Source organism: Saccopteryx leptura, chromosome 3, assembly GCF_036850995.1.
Source record: "Saccopteryx leptura isolate mSacLep1 chromosome 3, mSacLep1_pri_phased_curated, whole genome shotgun sequence".
In the NCBI taxonomy this organism is placed as follows: domain Eukaryota; kingdom Metazoa; phylum Chordata; class Mammalia; order Chiroptera; family Emballonuridae; genus Saccopteryx; species Saccopteryx leptura.
In genome coordinates, this window is record NC_089505.1 from 21974085 (window position 1) to 21992247 (window position 18163).

Sequence of the window (18163 nt, forward strand, 5' to 3'; positions counted from 1 at the left end):
CCCTGTCTATCCCTCTCTCTGACTCTCTCTGTCTCTGTAAAATAAATAAATAAATTAATTAATTAAAAAAAGAAAATGTAAATAATGCATTGAATGATAAATAAATTTGTTTGGAAGGTGGAGACTTTCAAACTGTGGGGTCTACATGGGCGAATGCTCGAAGACAGGGCTCCACTGCATCACTGTCCCCCCACCTAGGTCTGCTGTCCCTTTGAGAGTTCATCATCTCATTGCCACTGTAAAAGAAAGGTGTCTTTTGCACTTACTACACAAACCTCTGTTTCAAGGGATACTGAGGTGCAGTGACTAAAAGGTCTACCTTTTTGTTAAAATGTACCCTCAGGGTTCAGTGGCCACTGAGGTCCTACATCATTGTAGACTCAAAGACTAAATAATAAAAATCATCACCTACGTTTTCTTTTTTGAGGGGTATTGCCTTGGAGACAGGTTCAAGGGGTTAGCCCTGGATGAGCTGGCAGTGCCATTCCCCCCTGACTGCAAGTCTTGTAGGGACCCTTAGAGTCCAGGAGATGCACGCTGGTAGGGGAAGGAGAGGGGAAAGGGAAATCAGAGGGTGCGCTCTGCTCGTGGGAGAGAGAGACGCCAGTCACCTACTTGATCGCTGCAATTACTGCAATTGGTAGCGTGTGTTCAGTGGATCTCTGATCCCTCTCTTCCAGGAGACCCTCTCCCTGGGAAAACTTGGGGCCCTCATGGTGCAGCTGTGGTCCTGGGGAGTGATTAACACTCCATCAAGTGGGTGAATGCCCTTACACCTGTGGTGACAGTGGCAGCTGCTGCTCCCATGTCTTTGCAGAGCTAAAAGAGTATGAGGGCAACAGGTACTTACTATCATTTCCTTTGTTAATGAGAATTCCAAAGGGAATTAAGAAAGTTTTATTTATATACAATTTGCCACCCAGGTACCTAGCTCTCAGTATGAACTAAATGCAGGGGAGAATAAAACTTTTTTTTTTAAAGGTTATTAGTTGTAGCAAAAAGATGAGTTGCTAGGGGAAACAAAACACAAACTTGCATTATTTGTTTTCTAATTGGTGGGGACAACTGGGCTTTCAACTGTCAGCTGACTCAGTGGTCAGCAAGTGGGGTGGTGAGATAGTATATGATTAGGTATTTGTCAACGTCCCAGTTTCGGTTCAGGCTTGAAGAACAAAAACTCGAAGGTGACTTACCAACTGAAATCACACAGCACAGAGGGGCCGGCCGTGGGTGCTGCAGGCAGCTTCCAAGTCCGAGGAAGAGTCATGTGCTATCGGTCCTGGCCGGTTGGCTCAGCGGTAGAGTATCGGCCTGGCGTGCAGGGGACCCGGGTTCGATTCCTGGCCAGGGCACATAGGAGAAGCACCCATTTGCTTCTCCATCCCCCCCCCCCTCCTTCCTCTCTGTCTCTCTCTTCCCCTCCCGCAGCCAAGGCTCCATTGGAGCAAGGATGGCCCGGGCGCTGGGGATGGCTCCTTGGCCTCTACCCCAGGAGCTAGAGTGGCTCTGGTCGGCAGAGCGATGCCCTGGAGGGGCAGAGCATCGCCCCCTGGTGGGCAGAGCATCGCCCCTGGTGGGCGTGCTGGGTGGAATCCGGTCGGGCGCATGTGGGAGTCTGTCTGACTGTCTCTCCCCGTTTCCAGCTTCAGAAAACAAACAAACAAACAAACAAAAAAAGAGTCATGTGCTGTCAAGTAGCCTCAGATTTCAGACTGCAAAAATCCACATGTTGGACCACAAATTACAATATTAAAGTTTCCGTAAGTCCTCATCTTCTTTGTTGTTTTATAACACTTCATCATTAGAACCCTGTTCTAACTCACTGAAAGACTTTTAACAAACAGCCTTTGAGTGCTGCCCCGGGTCAGGCTCTGCTTTAAATGCGGGACCTCTCCCATGAAGGTCACTATCCCTGTTCTCATAGCTCACAGCCTAATGGGAACAAGATCTGCATCCTCCTACCTGCAAGACAATCTTTGGAATCCTACCTTAGAGGTTGGAATGACATGTCAATAGGGACACACAGCAAGGAGTCAACTGTCTGGGAGTGCAGGTGATGACAGGAAGCTGGGAGGAGGTGACATTTGAACTGGCCCATTAGAGGATGAGAGATGTTTTGCAGGAGCAGAAGGGGTGGGGGTTATGGCTTTACTCTGAAGGCATAAGAGGGTGGACGTGAGCTTTGATGATGCCCCTTGATTAATCATTCTAACTTTCTGGCTTCTCTTCCCAAGCCTGCAGATTTCTTAAATATTCACCCCACTGGTTTCACCGTCTTAGAACAACCGTGGTTTCCCGTGCAGTGGTTCTCAGAGGTCTGCGGCTGAACCAGCAACAGCAGCAACCAGAACTGGTTTGAGATGCACGTTCTGGGGCCCAACCTGAGTTCGAAACTCTTGGAATTTCGCCTGACAGAGACTCAGGCACACAGATGCCGAGAATGATCTGGGTTGTTTTCGGCGCCTCCGGGCTGGGAGAGACTGGATGACAGGCTCGAGGTGCCCATCTTGGCCCGTGGGTCGGTCGCGTTGCCTTCTCGGGAGGTTTCTATAATGGTCGCGCAGCTGGAGGAGAGGGGTGCTCCCACTGGTCCCCCAACCAGATCCATGCTCCGTCCCCCACGTCCCAAAAGGATGGACTGACCCGGGGCTTGGGCTAAGCAGCCACAGGCCTGGCCTTGGAGTAAATCTTGTTACGCAAGTGAGCGATGCAGCGCTCGCGGGGGCGTCCCGCCCCAAGCGCCCCCCCAGGGCCACTAGCACCCGAGCGGAACGGTGCCTTGGTCAGGTGACAGGGGCGGAGCGTACTTGGCCGGAGCCCCGGAAGGACGCGGGGACGCGGGGACGCGGCGGCGCGGGGACGCGGGGACATGCCCGCTCCCGAGCTGCCCGGGCTCGCGCTCCCGCTGCTGCCGCTGCTGCTGCTGCCGGTGCTGCCCGCTCAGTGTCCCGCCCGCTGCGCCGCGCGCTTCGACCCCACCTGGGAGTCCCTGGACGCCCGACAGCTGCCCGCTTGGTTCGACGAGGCCAAGTTCGGCATCTTCATCCACTGGGGCGTGTTCTCCGTGCCCAGTTTCGGGAGCGAATGGTTCTGGTGAGTGCGCCTCCCTCCGCGGGTTCTCTGAACCTCGTTTGGTCCGCGGGCCGCCAGCCGCCACTTGCTGTTCCGCCTCCCGATGGTTTGTCCGCGTTTCGAGTTTCCGGTTGTAAAATGTATAATTTATGGCGTAAGCTTGCGTCCTGGCTGAACATTGGCTTTTTCCTCCCTGTGACTGCAGTTACTGTCGGGCGCTTCGGGTGACGCTGACGTCTCAGTTGCTGGATAGTTGCACTCACCAACTTATATTTTATCACTCTACAGCAGGGGTCCCCAAACTTTTTACACAGGGGGCCAGTTCACTGTCCCTCAGACCGTTGGAGGGCGGGACTGTAAAAAAAAACTATGAACAAATCCCCATGCACACTGCACATATCTTATTTTAAAGTAAAAAACAAAACGGGAACAAATACAATATTTAAAATAAAGAACAAGTAAATTTAAATCAACAAACTGACCAGTATTTCAATGGGAACTATGCTCCTCTCATTGACCACCAATGAAAGAGACGCCCCTTTCAGAAGTGCTGCGAGGGCCGGATAAATGGCCTCAGGGGGCCACATGTGGCCCGCGGGCCGTAGTTTGGGGACCCCTGCTCTACAGTGTAACCATCAAAGAACTAACCTAGCAGAAGTAATCAACTTGTGTAAGGTTAAATGATGAGCGCTGACGCTTGGGCCCAAACTGTCGCTGCAGACTCCGATGGCTCATCTGCTACCTACTCATTTCTAGTCATTCTGCCACGAATATGGTTAGAACATAAATTCATGGGTATGGAAAACGTCTCTTCATTTGGGCATGCGCTGGCTATTTAATGTTAAAATGTTACCATGTGTGCCTCTAGGAAATTTTTTTAAAAAGGTTCTGGAATGTTACCCTAATTTTAATTATCAATAGACTGCTATATGAAAGATGTTGCACAAAAAAATTGCCCTTTGGATTTACCTGGAGACTTAGGTAAATATGTGCATGTAATCTCTTACAACTTTGAAGGGTTTCACCTAGCTTTCCTGATTAAATATTTCAAGTGTTACATTCTTAAGATAGAAATGTAATCAAATATACGTATACTTATACATATGAGTATGTGTATATATATGTGTTCACACACATATTCCTAAGTAAAATAAACGAGTATTTATTTAAATCTACTTTATACTATATACGGTACACATCAAATTTCATATTTCCCCATGTATAAGACACCCCCATGTATAAGACGCACCTTTATTTTGGGGCTCGAAATTTGAAAAAAAATGTATTACATAAAGTTATTGAACTCGAGTTTTATTCATAAAGTTCATACAACTCCTCATCAGTGTCAAAACTCCCACTCATTAGCTTGCCCTCATCTGTGTCTGATGACAGATCAGCCTTCAACAATGAACGCAAAAAACAAGCATGAAAAAGCGGGAAATGCGAGTAAAAAAAAAAATCTACAACCGTTATATAAGATGCACCCAGTTTTTAGACACCAAATTTTCCGAAAAAAGGAGTATCTTATACATGGGGAAATACAGTATATGTAATATATAGTATAAAACTCTATATTGTATTAACATTGCATATATACATGATACCTTTCTTTACAAAGAGATTGACTTTCTGCAACCAGTAACTTATTTTTTTTTTTTTTTTAGAGAGAGAGAGAGGCAGGAAGGGAGAGAAATGAGAAGTATCACCTTGTAGTTGCAGCACTTTAGTTGTTCTTTGATTGCTTTCTCATACATGCCTTGATGGGGGGGAGGTGCAGAAGGCATGCTCAGTGGAGCCAGTGACCCCTTGCTCCAGCCAGTGACCTTGGCTCAAGCCAATGACCATGGGCTTCAAGCTAGCAACTTTTGGGCTGAAGCCAGCAACCATGGGATCATGTCGATGATCTCACGCTCAAGTCAGCGACCCAGCGCTCTAGCCAGTGACCCTGCACTCAAGCCGGATGAGCCCGTGCTCAAGCCAGCTTCTTTCTTCCCATACCATGTATTACCAAACATATTTACTTCACGGTGCTGTTTCTGTTCTTCTCCATAGGTGGTATTGGCAAAAGGAAAAGAAAAAAACATTTGTGGACTTTATGAAAAATAACTACCCTCCTGATTTCAAATATGAAGATTTTGGACCACTATTTACAGCAAAGTTTTTTAATGCAAACCAGTGGGCAGATATTTTTCAGGCTTCCGGTGCCAAGTATGTTGTCTTAACTTCCAAACATCATGAAGGTGAGTGCAACATTTGCAAACATGGACGACGGTTATGAGAGATAAAGTAGTTCTTTTGGGAGAAGAAACTAAGACAAGGTCATCCGTGTGAAATCAGAGTTTTTCCTTAGGAGCAACCATAGTGGCTACTGCCATTTGGTTAGAAATTAAGTGGCCACATGTTCCACCCAGGTAAGAGGCACTAGGTATGCAGAAAGCATACCTTCCACATAACAGAGGGAAGAAAAGATCACATTTTGTTATATGCATATTTAACAATATTTCCAAAATTTGATTCAAGTCATTTGAAGTGGGATGTGGGTTGCAGGTCAAATTCTATAATTGGAATTATGCTGTTTCTTTTCATTGCACCCCTGTAATGCATTCTGGGAAGGTACCATGGTGGTTATGCCACTGTAGGCTTGTGTCATTCCCTCTTGGAAATAAAACTGATAAATGTTCACTGTAGATATTTTAATTTAATTTAATTTAATTTAATTTAATTTAATTTAATTTAATTTTTCCTTTCCAAGTGAGAGCAGGGGAGATAGAGAGACAGACTCCCACATGTGTCTCAACAGGGATGCACCCAGCAAACCCCATCTAGGGCCAATGTTCTGCCCATCTGGGACCATGCTCGCAACTGAGCTAATTTTAGCACCTGAGGCAGATGCTCGAGGGAGCCATCCTCAGCACCCAGGGCTGATGTGCTTGAAGCAATCGAGCCATGGCTGCAGGAGATGGAGAGAGAAAGAGAGACAGGGAGAGAGAGAGAAAAAAAAGGGAGGGGCAGGGGTGGAGAAGCAGATGATCGCTTCTCCTGTGTGCCGTGACTGGGAATCAAACCTGGGACATCCACATGCTGGGCCAGTGCTCTACCACTGAGCCAACTGGCCAGGGCCACTATAAATACTTTAAAACGTACAGAAATGCTCAAAGGTATAACTATTTTTATACTTAGATCACCACTATTAACATTTAATACATATTCTTCCAGGTTTATTTTGGGAGTTAGATAATTCATTTTTAGGTAATTTAAGGAGCAACATCTAAGCTTATGACTTTAGAGTAGATTGAGATTACAAATAGCGGGTATCATATTTTAAAGTATAGAACTACCAAGGACTAGGGTCTTACCTCACCCCACCTCACCCCACCCCCTCGTTAAATGAATAATGAGGCTAAAAGAGATTTATTGTTGCACATGGATCACCAGTGTTCTAAGAATCACATTGTAATAAATTAAATAATCCGAAACCCAGGAACTGTATTTTCTTTAATCATAGCTGTGATCTCCTAATGTTGATGGTTGATATTGTTAGTACCTGCAGGTGGCAGAGGATGTAACAGAGAGCACTGCAGACATGTTGCTTTTCCTCAAGGAGCCTGTATTCTAAGAGGGAAAATGCAGACGATAGAACAGACTCTACAGACCTTGTTGGTACCGAGAGTTACTTTTACAAACCTCGGTTTACCTTGTTTAAATCCTCATTTGTTTCTCACGTAAAAGCAGAATATATCCTATGGGAAAAAAATTGCTGTAAGAGTTGTTTGTAGAAGCAGTTATTTATATAGCATGTAGATGACCAAGTTTGTCTTGGCGTTTGTATAGGTAGAGATTTACCTAAAATAAAAGGGACATTGGCCCTGGCCGGTTGACTCAGCGGTAGAGCGTCGGCTTGGCATGCAGGGGACCCGGGTTCGATTCCCGGCCAGGGCACATAGGAGAAGCGCCCATTTGCTTCTCCACCCCCCCTCCTTCCTCTCTGTCTCTCCTCCCCTCCCGCAGCCAAGGCTCCATTGGAGCAAAGATGGCCTGGGTGCTGGGGATGGCTCCTTGGCCTCTGCCCCAGGCGCTAGAGTGGCTCTGGTTGCGGCAGAGCGACCCCCCGGAGGGGCAGAGCATCGCCCCCTGGTGGGCGTGCCGGGTGGATCCCGGCCGGGCGCATGCGGGAGTCTGTCTGACTGTCTCTCCCAGTTTCCAGCTTCAGAAAAAAATAAAAATAAAAAATAAAAGGGACCCACTCACACAGGTTTGTGACGTACTTGTGCAGGCTTCACCCTGTGGGGCTCCGAGCGCTCCTGGAACTGGAACGCTGTCGACGAGGGGCCGAAGCGGGACGTCATCAAGGAACTTGAGGTCGCCGTTAGGAGCGGGACTGACCTACGTTTTGGACTGTACTATTCCCTTTTTGAGTGGTTTCACCCACTCTTCCTTGATGATGAATCCAGCTCATTCAAGAAGCGACAGTTTCCCGTTTCTAAGACGCTGCCTGAGCTCTACGAGTTGGTGAACAGGTACCGGCCGGAGGTCCTGTGGGCAGATGGCGACGGAGGCGCTCCGGACGGCTACTGGAACAGCACGGGCTTCTTAGCCTGGCTGTACAATGAAAGGTATGTGTGCTCCCAGCTTGCGGTAGTGACCTTAGACAGACATCAATAACACGTAGATAACATTTTCATTCCCTTGCTCCTTGAAATATTTCTTTTCAGGCTCATGTATGGTATGGAGGAAATCATTATAAATAATGCTTATTAGATATGTCAATATTTACTCAAGATAATCAAGAGTAACAAATCAGGAATCAGCCACAACTTTAAAGTTTGATTTTGAAATCAGACTGAAAATCACAAAATGCAGAATTGTAAAGACATTGATTTTGTTGGCCTTCATTTCCATCTCCTGTTCTGGTGCAACTCCATTTATCCATCACTGTTTCTGAGTATGTGCTTTCCAACTCCTCTATTGGCTGCTTTTTAAAAAAAAATCCTCTTACCCTTTCATAACCTTTGCTGCCTGGTCAGTGTCCCCTCTTCTGTTTCCTTTTTCCTTCGTCATCATCCTCCCCTCCTCCTGTTCTTTCCCATTGCTTTCTAGCATGTTCCAGCCTGCCCCATTAGAACAGGGAGGTCTGATTGAGCTCCCCTATTACTCTTGAAGTCTAGGAAATGCATTTATATCTATAACTGGAAGGTACTTGGCATTGTGTTATGAAGTCAAAGAGTATTCTGCTGTGTTCCCTGAGCCCACAAAGGGTGCACATGCAAATACCCTGAACAGCTCTTGGTATTTGACCCTTTGAGTAGTACGAACATTCATGTACGTCCTCACTCAAAGGGTTAACAAAAAACTCACTACTCAAAGGGTTAAAACAGCAGTTTATTCAGGTACCCCGTCCAAGGGGAAAGACTAGAGCCACCCACTTCAATCTGTGGATCCTAACCGTCCCCTCTAAGCCGAGAGGCGCTGGAGGTTACCACCTGCTGTGATAAATGATATTGTAGGGATATTTCACACCGCAGTGAATTTCAGGATGGCAACAGTTGACTTTCCTGAAAATTTTCAATACTAGGCACAATTGTAAGAGAAAGAGAAAGGCTAGGATTCAAGTCTGAGGTTATTCAGTCATGGGTGGGAAGGACATTTTGATTGTAAATTCAGTTTTGGGTATCACTCAAAACATTGCAGGGAAGCTTCACATAATAGTATAATACTCATAAGTACCGTATGTGCTGGGCATTGGAATAGGTGTCTTATATGTTATTTCTGTTCAAATAATAGCCAAAGGAATTTTTTTATTCAGAGGAATGAGGCAACTTTCTTTAGGATAGGGAGCTTAGGAAGTGACAGAGATGAGACTATAATCAGCCCAGGTCTATTTGACTTCAAAACCACGGGCTCTGTATTCTGTTAACACTATGACGCATTTTCAGGAGTGGATTTCAGTCAGATCTCTTTTCAGTGACATTTCCTTTGTGTTCAAACAATTTCCTTTTTGGTTATAAAAAGTATACCTTTCATTTCAGCCCAGTCCGGGCCACAGTAGTCACCAATGACCGTTGGGGAGCTGGTAGCATCTGTAAGCATGGTGGCTACTACACCTGCAGTGACCGTTATAACCCAGGACATCTTTTGCCACATAAATGGGAAAACTGCATGACAATAGACAAGTTTTCCTGGGGCTATAGGAGGAATGCTGGGATCCGTGACTATCTTACAATTGAAGAATTGGTGAAGGTACAGTAAAATGTCTAGTAACAAGTATGGTAATATTCTTAATAGTGTGGTGTATCAGAATCATTTTCTATTGTTTGTATATCTCAATGGCCTGTAGACACAGTGCATTATTCTGTCTTCCATGTTTGTTCTAGATAGTGACCATACATGCATGTGTAAGTCCATAAATATAACATATTAATACATTTGTGATGACACTGTTTTATTTCTTTCAGAACTGTATTTATTCTTTTTTCTTTTTTTAAGCAACTTGTGGAAACAGTTTCATGTGGAGGAAATCTTTTGATGAATATTGGACCCACACAAGATGGCACGATTTCTCCAATTTTTGAGGAGCGATTAAGGCAAATGGGGACCTGGCTGAAAGTCAATGGAGAAGCCATTTATGAAACCAACACTTGGAGATCCCAGAATGACACGGTCACCCCAGATGTGTGGTAAGTTATTCTTGTTGCCAAGTACTATTTGAAAGAAGAAGGCACTTACATTTTCTCAGAGATAGAAAGAGAAAAGTAGGATAAAAAGGAAATTGGATGAAAGCCTGTCTATTCAAACACCTTCCAAACATTACTTGTGAAAGAAGGAAGGGGAAGATATTTGCATGTTTTGGAACTTCTGTTCAACACATTGAGCTTAAATTATCTCTAGATACCTCTTAATGGTGGACAATTTTTAGTGAAAACTAGTCAACTCATAAAAATTATAAGCCATTTAGAAAGTGAGAAACCCTGAGTGGTTAATCTAAAGAGTGACCTCTGTTTAGTCAGGTAAGTAAATTCAAACTTTGAAAAAAAATTTTTATTTAGAAAATTACATTTGAAGGGGTGATATTGATCAGTAAGAGTGTACAGACTTCAGGCAGACATTTCTGTAGCATTTGAACTGTTGATCATGTTGTGTACCCATCACCAAAGTCAAATCACTCTCCGTCACTGTAGTCAATTCCAACTTTTGTAGCTGTTGCATCACATCAAATTAGCAAGCAAGAGGTGCCGAAGGGCAGAAAAAATATTAAAAATTAGCCCCAGTAACAGGATTATTGTTTTTTTAAGTGAGAAAGAGAGAGAAGGAGAGAAAGGGACAGATGGGAAGGGAGAGAGATGAGAAGCATCAACCTTAGTTGTTCATTGATTGCTTTCTCATATGTGCCTTGACCGGAAGGAGCTGAGAGGGAAGGCGGTCCAGCCAAGCCAACGACCCTTTGCTCAAGCCAGTGACACTTTGCTCAAGCCAGCGACCTTGGGCGCAAGCCAGTGACCTTGAGCTCAAGCCAGCAACCACTCAAGCTAGAGACGTTGGGGTTTTGAACCTGGGTTCTCAGCGGCCCAGGCCAATGCTCCATCCACTGCATCACCACCTGGTCAGACCCCAATAACAGCATTATTTTAGTTGACTAAAAAATACTGTAACTTGTTCATAGTATTTAAGTAAATCTAAACCTGAAGTTTCTCTGAAATTAATTATTTTAACTTGCCAATTTTAATTTTTGCTGTATTTTTCTTTAAAAGTCTTGGCCTCAGACTTCTGAATTTTGGAAGGTTTGGTGAGCCAGTGAGTACCCGAATCAGACTCTGCATATATGATGGCTTCTGATGCGGCTGTTATATATGCATAAGAGTAGTATGATGAGGCTCTAAAAGTTCACCTTCTGTTGCGACCAGAGTGAGTATAGCTTAATCAAGTATAAGCCAAAAGATTAGACTAAATGTTCTTGATTTCACTTGAGTGATGACTTAAAAACAATGTCCCCTCACTGAAGACAATTAGCTAAGGCAATGTAGACAGGAGGACTGTTTGTAACTTTTGGAAGTTTGGGTCTGTGAGAAGGAAGCCATAAGGAGATCTCCATGCTGAGCCTTTGTTTCACAGAGGCTGGTTTGAAACTGGTTTTGGAATTTTTTTGTGTGTTTTTATTCGACTATGAGGTGTCTGATCGGAAACTTCACAATCATTAAACCATTATTCTGTTGTTTTCTTTAAATAAGTAAAGATAAAAGCCAAGATATTCAGCCTTATCAGGCAGTGGTGCAGTGGATAGAGCATCGGACTGAGATGCGGAAGACACAGGTTCGAAACCCCAAGGTCACTGGCTTGGCTTGAGTGAGGGCTCACCAGCTTGAGCATGGGATCATAGACATGATCTCATGGTCACTGGCTTGAGCCCAAATGACGCTGGCTTGAAGCCCAAGGTTGCTGGCTTGAGACCAAGGTCACTGGCTCAAACAAGGGGTCACTCGCTCTGCTGTAGCCCCCCAGTCAAGGCACATATGAGAAAACAATGAATGAACAACTCAGATGCCGCAGCGAAGAACTGATGCTTCTCATCTCTCTCCCTTCCTGTCTGTCTGTCTGTCCCTATCTGTCCCCCTCTCTCTTTGTCTCTGTCACATACACACAAAAAGCCAAGCTATTCAGCGAGGCCTGTAAAGCCCTGTGTCTGGCTCAGGTGCCCCCCCCCCCCCCCCCCCCCCCCCCCCGCCCTTGAGAGCTTTTGCTCCAGGTTTCATCACTGACGCTTCCCCTCCTTGCAGGCATTATCTGTAGTGTTGCCGTAAGCAACAGCCAAACCTGTAGAGAATTTTAATAAGTTTATTTGAGCCCAAACTGTTGACAGTTGCTGGGAAGCAAGATCTCAAACGCTCAGTCTAGCAGTTTCTTTCACACATTTGGAAGTGAGGCAACGCAGGGGAGAATCCTGAAGGTAAGAGAAGCAAGGCGAGGGCTGGATTACAGGACACTTACGGTTATGTGCACTTTTGAGGGTGGCTACGCTTATTTCAAAGGTGTGTTAACTAGATGGGTGCCCCAGTAGAGCCCAAGCTCTACGTTGATCAGGCGTCCCTGATTTAACTTCCCTGTGCACTGGGACACTCTTGCTTATCAGCAGGGCTGGCGGCCTCTTTGAGACTACTCTGGAGGCGGCCATGAGGATGCTCCTGATCAGTGCTGAGGCCAATGGCCACCGGAGGAAAGACACAACCGACACACAGTTGCAGTAATCACATAGGCAGTTTATTGCTCACAGACCCTTTTGGTGTGCCTGGGTACAACTTAAGGGACCCTGTTGGCATGCTCCTCTCGATTGTTTGGCTGTCTGGCTGTCTTTGGTCAGAGCAGCATGGAGTCCATGTTGGAGTCTGGGTGACTACCATAGCAGGGAGGGCCCTTAGCTTTAGTATCTTTTGTGCCTGCCTATTAGAAGGCTTTGGCCAGAAAGAATTTAACAGGTGTTAATCTACATCATCTCAAACCACCTCTTTGGGAGTTCCTCTCAGGGACCCCTTTTTATGTTGATCTACTAAAATGTTATTACATCAAGCCACTTTTACGATGTTCCTAGGGGAGCTTCCTGTCTATGTCAATCTACAATTATGACATGATATAATTATGATAAGCCACTTCTTATCTATATGTAACTTCACACACACACTAACTAGCCCTGCCCGAAAGGCCAAGTCTCTTTATCATATCTGTACACACTATATTAATTCCTATCCAGACAGCGTAACTTTAATTTCTTTAATTGCTTTTAATATTATATCCTAATTATTTTTATATATATTCCATGTTTTTCTATTTCTATATATTTAATTACTCTAACCTTATATTACTGCCACAATGGACAAAAATGATGGACAGGGCTTGCTTACCACAAAGGGAAAGCTTTTACTAAATAAAAGACTTACGTGCCGGCATTGTTGACTCCCTACCATGACCTGCCTGCATTTACGTTCCGATCATCCTGCGAGGTCACTTTTTGTGGAACCCCTTTTTTGTCCACCGTAGACTCCCCAGTCCATCCTTAAAATCCTTTGAGATTTTAGCCCTGGTTTACTGTCAGTGTCCCCAGAATTACTCTTAACCTGTGGAATCTGACACTCTCTCTGGGTGGATGGTGGCAGAATTGAGTTGATTTGTAGGACCCCCAGATGGCGCCTGAGAATTGCTTTGTGGCATGGGGAATACCTCCCCTCCACTGGAATTGGGATCAGTACCATTTGGGGTGCTTTTTATCAACCACCATGGAGCTATTTTTCCTTCCCTCTATTAATGAAGACATTGGTAAATATTTGCCAAATGGAAGTATCTCTGTAAATAATTCCAGACCGGACCCATAAAGAATGAGAAATATTAAAATGCTTCTTCTCCCTTCTAACCAGGTATACATCCAAACCTAAAAAAAAATTAGTCTATGCCATGTTTCTCAAATGGCCCACCTCTGGACAGCTGTTTCTTGGCCAACCTGCAGCTACTTTGGGGTCAACAGAGGTGAGAGGAAATTTTATTTTTATTGTCCCTTTAAATTGTTGACTAGAATACCCTGATGAAAACATAACTTTTAACTTCAAGGACAGCCTTCCTTGTATGTGTTTTTCTTATTACCCATAAGAATAATGAGCTTCATCAATGGGAATATTTTGCGTTTGAAAATTTTCTTTCACTTCCCAGAAAGTTAAACTTAGAAAACAGCTACATCATCTCCATGCATCTCAATGGAAAATATTCTCCTTCCCAGTCATTCTGTGTTGTTCAAGTTCACTGTATGCATCCAAAATTATTCTTTTCAGAAAGCTGGAATTTGGATTCTTCCTCTGACATCCTAGTCCAGAGCACACTGGAATGAAAGATGTGCTGGCCCTACTATTTTAAGTTCATATATAATTTAGAGAAAGTTAAAGGTTAATCTAACAGTCACAACCACTAGGTTGGTGGTATTGAGTTAATTTTGATATATTTTATAGCTTATTTTTAAGAAACGGACTATTTCCATGGAGGTGAATTGTCCACGTACTTCTCCTTGCGTCTCCTCCTTCATATTTCATCTTTAACGTTTGTGGCTGATCAGGGAGAAAAGAAGATGGAGTTCGTATCTCTGATGTTTGATTAGAGCTGAGTGGCCTGGGTATGACATTATGTTTTTATTTTATCAGTGTTCCCTTTGGCCCTCATTAAAACTGTTTATTTTTGTTTGTTTGCTCTTTTATTTTTTTTTTAATTTTAATTTTTATTTATTTATTTTTTTCTCATTTTTCTGAAGCTGGAAACAGGGAGAGACAGTCTGACAGACTCCCGCATGCGCCCGACCGGGATCCACCCGGCACGCCCACCAGGGGCGCCGCTCTGCCCACCAGGGGGCGATGCTCTGCCCCTCCGGGGCGTCGCTCTGTCCCGACCAGAGCCACTCTAGCGCCTGGGGCAGAGGCCAAGGAGCCATCCCCAGCGCCCGGGCCATCTTTGCTCCAATGGAGCCTTGGCTGCGGGAGGGGAAGAGAGAGACAGAGAGGAAAGCGCGGCGGAGGGGTGGAGAAGCAAATGGGCGCTTCTCCTGTGTGCCCTGGCCGGGAATCGAACCTGGGTCCTCCGCACGCTAGGCCGACGCTCTACCGCTGAGCCAACTGGCCAGGGCCTTTTTTTAATTTTTAAATGGAATTTATTGGGGTGACATTGATTAGCAAAATTATACATGGTCCAGGCAATTCTGCTACACTGTCCACTGTGCCGTGTGTTCACCCTTTCCCCCAGTTAATACAGTTACTTAAAAGTTCATGGTTTTTGTTTTTGTATTGCTCTACATGATCAAGTTTTCTGGTTCAAAATATCCACAGATATGTAGAAAACTGTCTATTTAAATTCACTTAGTATGAAACTAAGGATATAAAACAATAGCAATAATAAGTGATTACAATTAAGTATTATTGATTAGTGGAGGTTATTGGAAAATCCAGGGAGGCAGTCTGGCCAGATAAGAAAGGGAATCTTTTCTCAAACATCCTGTGCAAGAACTTTATTTGGGTAGATTGGTTCCAGAGTCCTTTTTCCTGACCCTTTCTTCAGCATTGTCCCTACTCTGACACTTTATTCAACCCTTACAATTCTTCTTTCCCAACTCTTTCATAGTTTTATTTGAGAATAATATTGGAGCAAGATGGATGTATGTTCTCTTTGATCAAGGGCCAAAAACAGCTTGAAAAGTACTGAATAAAAGTAAAAAATAAATCATTTGTCTACAATGCTTTTAAGAAATATCAACCACTCCTTCTCAATAAAGTGGGTGAGTCGGATACACATTTGGAGACGTTTGTGTGTGTGTTTTAACTTCAGGTTAAACTACTGGGACATGGACAGCCACTTAAATGGACGCCTTTGGAGAAAAGTGGCCTTGTGGTGGAACTGCCACACCTAACGTTTCATCAGCTGCCCTGTCGGTGGGGCTGGGCGCTGGCACTAACTAATGTGATCTAACACGTAGCAGAGTGGGTCATGCGCAGTTACGTCTAAGAGGAGAAGATACCAGGTTTGTATAATTCTAGCACTTTGGAGAAAGCAAATGTAAAACGGGTCAAGAAAAGTCAAGTAATTATTTAGGCAATGTGGCCCTTTCTCCCTCTTTCTCCTTCAATTCTCCTAAATCACCCAGGTAACTGTTTTAACTCTCCAGGCCACTTTGTGATCAGAACTGGCCTTGCCGATGTGCCACTTTGGCTTGTGAATTATTTTGAGCTGAAGGCTCATAAGAAACTGTTACCTCTCCTTTAAAGAATTTAAATTTAGGCCCTTGTCCACAATAAGAGTTATCACCAGAAATAACTTTGAAGTGTATTTCTCCATTTTAATGTTTCAAGAAAACTGACAGATCTATGAAGTAAACATGAAGAATAACTTTAAAATATTTCACAGGATTTTAATTTTGTTAGAATAGAAATGAATATTACAAACAAAGGAGAAAATACACATAATTGCATAGAATAGCGTCGTGACAAGCCTCCTTTCGATAAGTTAACAGTCTTTACTATCTCCACTTAATTCTCCAGTCATAAACCTTACACATCTTTTCCGACTTCACTCAGGATATTTTGACACAGAAATGTCATTGCTGTATAGATTTTGGAAAGAACTTTTTATGACCTATCTACAGGGAGAGCAAACTTGGAGTTACTGAACGGCTGATTTTCTTCTCGACCTGCGAAGACCTTCCTCCTCTCTGAAGCCCCACATGATGTGCCTGACCTGAACCTTAGCTCAGAATGCCATCTACATCTCTTTTTTAACTTCCTGTCTCTCAGCCTTTCATGCATGTGGAGTTCCCTTACATACACATGTAATTAAATTTGATTACGGTGTCTTCTCTTGATTGTCCGTCTTATGTTGATTTAATTAGACCAACTGGAAGAATCTAGTAGAAGAAATTTCCTCTGCCTCATTTTTTTTTTTCTTTTTCTGAAGCTGGAAACAGGGAGAAACAGTCAGACAGACTCCCGCATGCGCCCGACCGGGATCCACCTGGCACGCCCACCATGGGGCGACGCTCTTCCCACCAGGGGGCGATGCTCTGCCCCTCCGAGGTGTCGCTCTGCCACAACCAGAGCCACTCTAGCACCTGGGGCAGAGGCCAAGGAGCCATCCTCAGCGCCCGGGCCATCTTTGCTCCAATGGAGGAGCCTTGGCTGCGGGAGGGAAGAGAGAGACAGAGAGGAAGGAGGGAGGGGGGGTGGAGAAGCAAATGGGCGCCTCTCCCATGTGCCCTGGCCGGGAATCGAACCTGGGTCCCCCGCACACCAGGCCGACGCTCTACCGCTGAGCTAACCGGCCAGGGCTCATTTTGGTTATTAAGTTCCCTTCACGTTGAATTTATTTCCACGTGTGATTCCGAGGTGGAAATACTTGTTGTAGAGTAGCTAGGAATCGGTGGTGGTAAGGACTGAATTGTTTCTGCTGCCAAGTGTTGAAGCCTTCGTCGCAAGCGCGACTGTATTTGGAGATGTGGCATTTAAGGAGGTAATAAAGTTTAAAAGAAATGATAGGGGTGGGGGACCCTAATCAAATATGAGTAGCATCCTTATAAGAGGAAGAGACACCAGGGATGCACAGCAGAGGGGAAAGACCACGTGAGGACACAGTTCGATAGAGGCCATCTGCAAGCCACGGAGAGACCTCTAGGGAAACCAGACCTGCTGACCCCTAGAGCTCTCGGCCTCGGGACCGGCAGAAAATGAATTGCTGTTGTTTAGCCACCCACCCAGTGTTTCGTTACGGCAGCCCTCGCAGTCTAACACAAGCGGTAGGGCTATAATAAATTTGGCCTACAGGTATATATGTTTCTGAAGCTTACAGTAATTGTGTGTGTGTGTGTTTTAAAGATTTTATTTATTGATTTTAGAGAGAGGAGAGAGAAAGGGGCGAGGGAGGAGCAGGAAGCTTGAACTGATAGTAGTTGCTTCTCATATGTGCCTTGACCAGGCAAGCTCAGGGTTTTAAACTGGTGACCTCAGTATTCCAGGTCGACACTTTATCTACTGCATCACCATAGGTTGGGCAGTAATCGTGTTTTTATTAAAAAAAAAAAAAACCCAATTTTTTAAATATAAAAAACAATTGTCCTTTTTTCTCTCTTGGTAATAAAACTGATAAACGTTCTCTGTAGATGTCTGAAAACATACAGAACTGCTCAAAGGTACAATTACTGTTCAGATCACCACTATTAACATATTAGTACATCTTCTCCGGGGTTTATTTTGGGATGAGAAAGGGGCGTGGGATTGGAGGTGTGGGCCTATTTTTGTAAGTGGGCTAATTTGAGGTCTAATTTAAATGTAAAAATGTGCTTCCTATATTTGCCTTCAACCAAACCGAAGTTGAAAACCTAGTTAGCAATTAGGAACTCACCTGACCTGTGGTGGCGCAGTGGATAAAGCGTCTACCTGGAATGCTGAGGTCACCAGTTTGGCTTTCCTGGTCAAGGCACATATGGGAGTTGATGCTTCCTGTTCCTCCCTTCCTCTTCTCTCACTCCCCCCCTCTCCTTTCTAAAATGAATAAAATCTTAAAAAAGAATTAGGAACTCTCTTTAGATGTT

General features: G+C 44.5%; 1 protein-coding gene across 2 annotated transcripts; it reads left to right on the forward strand.

Moving 5' to 3' along the window:
• The first annotated feature begins 2779 nt into the window (after positions 1-2779).
• On the forward strand, positions 2780-16454 carry FUCA2 (alpha-L-fucosidase 2). Of its 2 annotated transcripts, none has more exons than XM_066373085.1 (8): positions 2780-3093; positions 5125-5312; positions 7346-7685; positions 9099-9309; positions 9556-9746; positions 13470-13578; positions 15412-15604; positions 16158-16454. In XM_066373085.1, the coding sequence occupies exons 1-7, from the start codon at positions 2870-2872 to the stop codon at positions 15550-15552; spliced, it is 1404 nt and encodes a 467-aa protein (XP_066229182.1). In that variant the 5' UTR covers positions 2780-2869; the 3' UTR covers positions 15553-15604; positions 16158-16454. The 2 variants fall into 2 exon arrangements, with proteins under 2 accessions (XP_066229182.1, XP_066229184.1); XM_066373087.1 differs by having other exon boundaries at positions 16226-16454.
• Positions 16455-18163: the final 1709 nt, after the last annotated feature.

What these genes read in the sequence shown, in the direction of transcription:
- FUCA2 (XM_066373085.1), top strand. Translation starts at nt 2,870, where the DNA reads ATGCCCGCTCCCGAGCTGCCCGGGCTCGCGCTCCCGCTGCTGCCGCTG. An exon ending in TTCGGGAGCGAATGGTTCTG is followed by an intron (nt 3,094 to 5,124) that starts GTGAGTGCGCCT and finishes TCTTCTCCATAG; the next exon opens with GTGGTATTGGCAAAAGGAAA. An exon ending in CAATTGAAGAATTGGTGAAG is followed by an intron (nt 9,310 to 9,555) that starts GTACAGTAAAAT and finishes TCTTTTTTTAAG; the next exon opens with CAACTTGTGGAAACAGTTTC.